The sequence below is a fragment of the Saccopteryx leptura genome, chromosome 2 (genome assembly GCF_036850995.1).
Source record: "Saccopteryx leptura isolate mSacLep1 chromosome 2, mSacLep1_pri_phased_curated, whole genome shotgun sequence".
NCBI lineage: Eukaryota > Metazoa > Chordata > Mammalia > Chiroptera > Emballonuridae > Saccopteryx > Saccopteryx leptura.
Genome location: NC_089504.1, coordinates 361,414,781 through 361,420,965, shown reverse-complemented (window position 1 = coordinate 361,420,965; position 6,185 = coordinate 361,414,781). Strand labels below are relative to the sequence as shown.

Below are 6,185 nucleotides of genomic sequence, written 5' to 3'. Positions count from 1 at the left end.
GGAGCTTTGTACCTGTACACCCTCCACCTCCGGGCCCCATGCCTGTACACCCTCCACCTCCGGAGCTTTGTACCTGTACACCCTCCACCTCTGGGCCCCGTACCTGTACACCCACCACCTCCGGGCCCCGTGCCTGTACACCCACCACCTCCGGGCCCCGTGCCTGTACACCCACCACCTCTGGGGCCCCGTGCCTGTACACCCTCCACCTCCGGGGCCCCGTGCCTGTACTGCCACCACCTCCGGGCCCCGTACCTGTACTGCCACCACTGACAGGACCTCCACAGAGATGCGATTAAATTCGTCAAAACAGCCCCAGGCGCCGGTCTGAGCAAGGCCCTTGTAGATGTTGCCGCAAGACTGCAAGAACAGGGATGAAGATTAGGTGACTATCAGCCTCTGGCTGATCAATACACATCTACACCAGTCATTCTTCATCCTCTTTGTAGGAGGTCCCTTCAGACACCTGCAGACAGCTGGTTAGAGACGTGTATTAAAATTTCAAGAACAATTAAATTTTTGATGGCTCTAGGTGCCAACATAAGTCACAGATCAAACAGAACCTTTTCTAGGCACTTAGAACAAAATCCCTCTAAAATGTCATCAAGCTTACATAACTGTTGATTCCGTAGCTTCCTAATTCCCCAGAAATGAATAAAATATTATTTTTCTTGCACCATACAAGACAAAAAGCCTCCCACTCAGCCTTTGGCACGCGCTGATGAAAAGCCTGTGTCTGTCTCTTTAAAGCTGTGTGTGCCCGAATGCCCAGGTTTCCCAAGGGAGGGGAGGCTGGAGATGGGGTAGGAAGTGATAACATCTACAGAAAACAAACCACAGGTCAAGCATTCAAATGAGAGCAAGGAGGTAATTTCAGAGGAAAGATGGCATGCTTTTTAAAAAAATAAAAACCAGCCCTGGCCACTTGGCTCAGCGGTAGAGCGTCAGCCTGGTGTGTGGAAGTCCCGGGTTCTATTCCGGGCCAGGGCACACAGGAGAAGCATCCATCTGCTTCTCCACCCTTCTCCCTCTCCTTCCTCTCTGTCTCTCTCTTCCCCTCCCGCAGCCAAGGCTCCATTGGAGCAAAGTTGGCCCAGGTGCTGAGTATAGCTCCATGGCCTCTGCCTCAGGCACTAGAATGGCTCTGGTTGCAACAGAGTGACGCCCCAGATGGGCAGACCATCGCCCCCTGGTGGGCATGCCGGTGGATCCTGGTCAGGTGCCTGCAGGAGTCTGTCTGACTGTCTCTCCGCTTCTCACTTCAGAAAAATACAAAACATAAAAAAATAAAAACCATTCTGAGCATTTAGCACAAACTAGCAAACCGTGGAGCAATATAAAGGGAGAAGTTACTGGGAGCTGCTCTCAAGGTCGGGGCAAAGAGACATCAAGAAAGTGCCAGGAAAATGCGAATAGTAGGAAGGCTCCACTTGTTGGCTGAGCAGGTGTTATTTGACCATGAGCTCTGTGCACAGCTCGTGTGCTAAGCACAGGGGCCTCAGTCCCCCTGAGACTTCTTAGTTAGGTTGCGGAGATAAGGCACATAAATAAAACAGGTAGATTGCTACACAAGCAGTGGTTCCAACGGACAGTACAGTATAAACCGCAATGTCATGGTGTTCAGAGAGGAACGGGTCAAAGTGCTCTAGAAGGATCCCAGTCTTGCCAGAGGTGAAATTCAGACAGCATTACAACAGCACTTTCCAAAGCTGATGTCATGGAATCCCAAGCCTGGAAGGCCTGCTCCTTGAAGACAAACCTCTTTGCTCAAACAATTTGGAAAACGCCACATTCTGTAACCCACGTTTGCTAATTTACAATGTACATGAGCACTTTCAGGGCCTTGGGAAGGCCTGCAAAATTAATTCATTCGATTTTTGTTCTGTGGCCAGGACTATTTTTTTCTCCCAGGGACCCCTGGTTTCCCCAGAATGTGCTCGGCAAACATCAGTGGAAAGAACTCAAGAACAGGAGTCAGGAGATCTGAGGTGCTGGTGTCTCACAGAACTACAGAGTATCTGCAGCATCTACACGGGGAATGCTGGCTTGACGGGTCCCGGTCGATCTGTGGAGGCAGAACGGAAGGGTCGGGGCTTCCCAGGAGCAGAGAAGATGATGGACCGAGAATGAGCAAAATCATGACGTTGCCAGAGAAAAACAGAGGTGAGCTCAGCCAAAATGTCGAATTACTAAAGGGCGTCAGGGTTATGAAAACGCTTGTATTATTTATTATAAGGGATCTTTGGGGGTTTGACACCTAGAAAAACCTCTTTGAATCAACGTTTTCGGAGAACCAGTATAACGTTACACAAGCTAAGCCGGATGCGGACAGACTCGGAAAAGAGGGAAGAACAGACCCGTCTCTTATGAAGCTCTTTGGATTTAAACGATTCCTCTATTTGTGCAACAGATGTGCACTGAGTAGGCATGGTGCGTCAGGAGTCATCCTAGATCAGGAGGAATCCACAGGGAACAAGGGAGACAAAGCCCCTGTTTCCATGGGGCTTACTTTCTGGTGGGGAAAACGGACAATAACACAAAAATAAGACACTGTCAGATAGTCTTAAGTCCCACAGGAGTCTGAAAATGAGGCTGGTTAAGACTTGAGTAGTCACAGTCAGCCTAGCCTCTCTGAGGAGTAATGTAAGTTCTAGGCATTGTGCTCATGTGCTCAAAGCAGCTGGATATTACCGTTATTATATTCATGAGTATATATGTAATATTATATATATATGTCTATTATTATAGTTGAGATAATAATCACAACCTGTCAAATATCACAATACTTCAGTGGAAGTTCAGGAATCAAAATCTATGCTTTTCCACATTAACAGGGGTTGTAAAAGCTTTTTCCAAGCTGTGGATCCCTGGCCTCAAATGGATATCCAATATATAAAACAGAAGGAAGTAGAGTATTTATGGGTGGATACTTGTCACCCCCACAGTTTTCCCCCTTAAGGGCCGAAACAGAACCCCAGGACCTCACCCTGCTCTCTGTTTGACCCCACCACGACTGAGCAGTGGTCCTCGGCTGGGCTGCTGTCTTGCTATAAAATGGCGAGTTTCTGGGCCCGGAGGAGGGCAGCGAGAACAGGGCCAGGGAGCTGAGGGAAGAGCCGCACTGGTGACCGACGGGACCGACGGAAGCCAGGATGTGACATGTCGGGATGTCTCAGGACGGGCACCCTGGACCGCAGAGACGAATGAGATTAGTCACAGTAACGGGATGGGGAACCCGGCCGGGAGGAAGACAGGAAGGAGTTAGTGGGAGCCAGCTGAGGAGAGAGTGTCCACCAAGTGTGAGAGAGAGGCATGCAATAGAGACCTCCCCGGTCCAGGTAAGGAGAGCAGGGCTAGAGCCCTGGCAAAGCGGGAAGGTAGGTGTGGGCATCGTCAGTGCCCAGGTAAAACTGCAAAACGTGGAAAAAGAATCAGAAAATGGAATCCGAGAAGGCCAGATCAAAGAGCTAGGAGGACTGTGGAATGACAATGTTTCAGAAATCAGGTGGTAGGTTTCAAGGAGACGGTGTCCTATAAGGGTGAGGCCCTAGAATTTAGGCTTAAAATCATTCAATGTTGCAGCAATGGCCTCTCCAAAACTTGAGGTCAAGGGGGAGGTGTTGCTGCTATAACACGGAGAAGACACGGGCGCTAAAACTGCAGCCATTTCCAGAGAAAGTGGGAATTTTATATGTTTTTTTCCTCAACCAGCACGAATCAAGTAAAGCAGTAACTTCCCCTTTTCCCCAAGTCCTCACACTGTCTGGTGTCCCAGCCCATCAGCTGCCGCCTCCTCACAGAACTCCTGCAGCAAAGTGGGTTGTGAGGGTCCCGGGCTACAGGCCAGGTGCCCCTCTCACTCTTTCCTGTCTCACAGCCCATTCCCCCCAAGGCCACTAGGTTAGTATTTAATTGTTAACAGCCTCTCATTCTTTCTTTTCTGTTTTTACCAGCCCATCGTCTGGCTCCTCACGCTCTCGGGCTTTCCTCCCGGTCTCCTCCTGTCTCTGTCTGTCTGTCTGGCTGTCCAAGGAGTCTCCTTTCAGGACCATTTGCTTTCGGCGTGTGCCTCCCCGTGTCCTGCAGCCTGCAGGGTCCTCCTGCCGCCCCTGACTTCAAAGTGAGGGTCTCTCAGGGGCTCGGTGTCCTGCCCCTCCTGATTCAACCCCCTCGCCCGCTGACTCTCTCTTGTTCCCCAGCCCACGTGGATGCACTCGGTCACGGCGCCAGGCTGATTTCTAGCTCGTTCTCCGGATGCAGAAACGGCTTATGTTGCTATGAGCGTACGTCGGTGATGCAATGACATGATGGCCGGTGGACAGCCTGACAGCGCTTCCTGACCCTCCTTCCCCTCCGCAGGGTAGCCGAGCCCGCGGAGGGGAGCTCAGGGGACAGGAGAACGAGGTTCCAGGAAAGGACGTCGGCACTTTGTAAAACTCGGTCAACATTTTGATGGGTTGAAAGCTGACCTTTTTCATGGGCTTGGCTGTGTTCAGACGTCACGTGCCCTGTTTGGCACCCACTCAGACCCTGAACAGCCTCGGTCCTCACGCCGTCCACAGCGCCATCCCTGACGAGCTCGCTCTGCGACTCTCCTTCTACGCTGGACCGCTGCAGCCAGCGGTTTGCAGGACGCACGTTAGCACGCGCGGTAATGTTGCCTGGCATCTCGGCTAATTACTCCAGGTATGTCTTTCTTGACTCTCTAAGTGGACTGGGTTCTACCTTATCTATCTATCTATCTATCTATCTATCTATCTATCTATCTATCTATCTATCTATCTATCTACCTACCTACCTATCTATCTACAATATCTATCTATCTATCTATCTATCTATCTATCTATCTATCTATCTATCTATCTACCTATCTATCTATCATCTATCTCTATTTTTGGTATCCTCTCCCATGATGCCCAGTACATGCTGAGCAATGGTGATATCCAAATTAACTCAATTGTTGGAGTGTGCTTTGTGCTAGAAATAATTCTGTGCAGCTGGACAACAAAGGGAAGAGGAGGTGTGAGCCCAGCTCGGGGAGACGGGTGACAGAGGCTGCTTAGTGTCTGGGACAGCGGTCGGCAAACCGCAGCTTGCGAGCCACATGCGGCTCTTTGGCCAGCTTAGGACTACCCTAATTAAGTTAATAACAATGTACCTATCTAGATAGGTTAAGTTTAAAAAATTTGGCTCTCAAAAAAAATTTCAATCGTTGCACTGTTGGCATTTGGCTCTGCTGACTGATGAGTTTGCCGACCACTGACTGGCCTAGGAGACGCAGGTGTGCCCTCTGTGGCTTTATCTGCTGATGGCACTCTGCTCCGTGTCCAGCATGGACTAATGTGACCGAAGCTGTGCTCACTATTCAGACAAGCGGAAGAGAGACCTCTCTTCTCGCCCTGTACTCTTAGAGGGATTGGTGGGGTCGGGATTCAGGGAAAAGTTTTGACAGGGTTGGGTACAGTGGCCTTAGGGACCCTCACCCTGGGGTCAGCGCCTATCTCCGTTTGCTGTGCTGGGCACGATCGAAGACGTTGGCTGACTTTCTTTAATCAACATGCCAGGTCCTCTCCATCTAACTGGGGGTGTCCTCCGGAACGGTCCTCTTGGGGGACTAAACTTATTCCAGCAATGCTGCCGTGGCTGCACCATGGAAGAATCTAGAAACTTAAAATAATCTTTAGGGCTCAGCTTACTTCATTAACGAGAGGGGGAAAAAATCTTTCTTCTTACAGCCTGACTTACAAAGAAACATTACCTTCATATGTTGATCAATAAAAGCAACCATGTGAACAATGCAGAGTGTGGGCAGACGATGGGGAAGACACTCATGTGGAGTCCGAGCCCTTATTTTGTTTGCCCGCCGTGAGCAAACATGGCACCGCGAGACCTTGTATACAAGGGGGTTATTGAAGAGACAGGCGGCGGATCTCATTGGCAGCATTCTGAACGCGGTAACCGCGAGGGCTGGCTTGCAGTTCTCCACAATGATTTTTAAATGGAGTTTATCTTGCCGTCAAGCCACAGGACCCTGACGCATAAACAGGTCCCCTGTCCATAAGGCACTGGTTTTAGCTTCTGCACTCCACACTTCGTGACACGCCATCCTGTGTTCCAAGAGGGACAGAGGCCAGTTTATACAAACACACCCGGGAAAGCAAAGTAAGAGTGCTGAGACGGTGAGG

General features: G+C 50.2%; 1 protein-coding gene across 1 annotated transcript in view; it reads right to left on the bottom strand.

Annotated features, from left to right (window-relative positions):
• Window positions 1–6,185, bottom strand: part of DNAH9 (dynein axonemal heavy chain 9) — a 277,538-nt gene that overhangs the window by 156,228 nt on the left and 115,125 nt on the right. Inside the window, 1 exon segment of the mRNA XM_066364537.1 lies at window positions 256–360. Coding sequence (XP_066220634.1) covers window positions 256–360 — 105 coding nt within the window.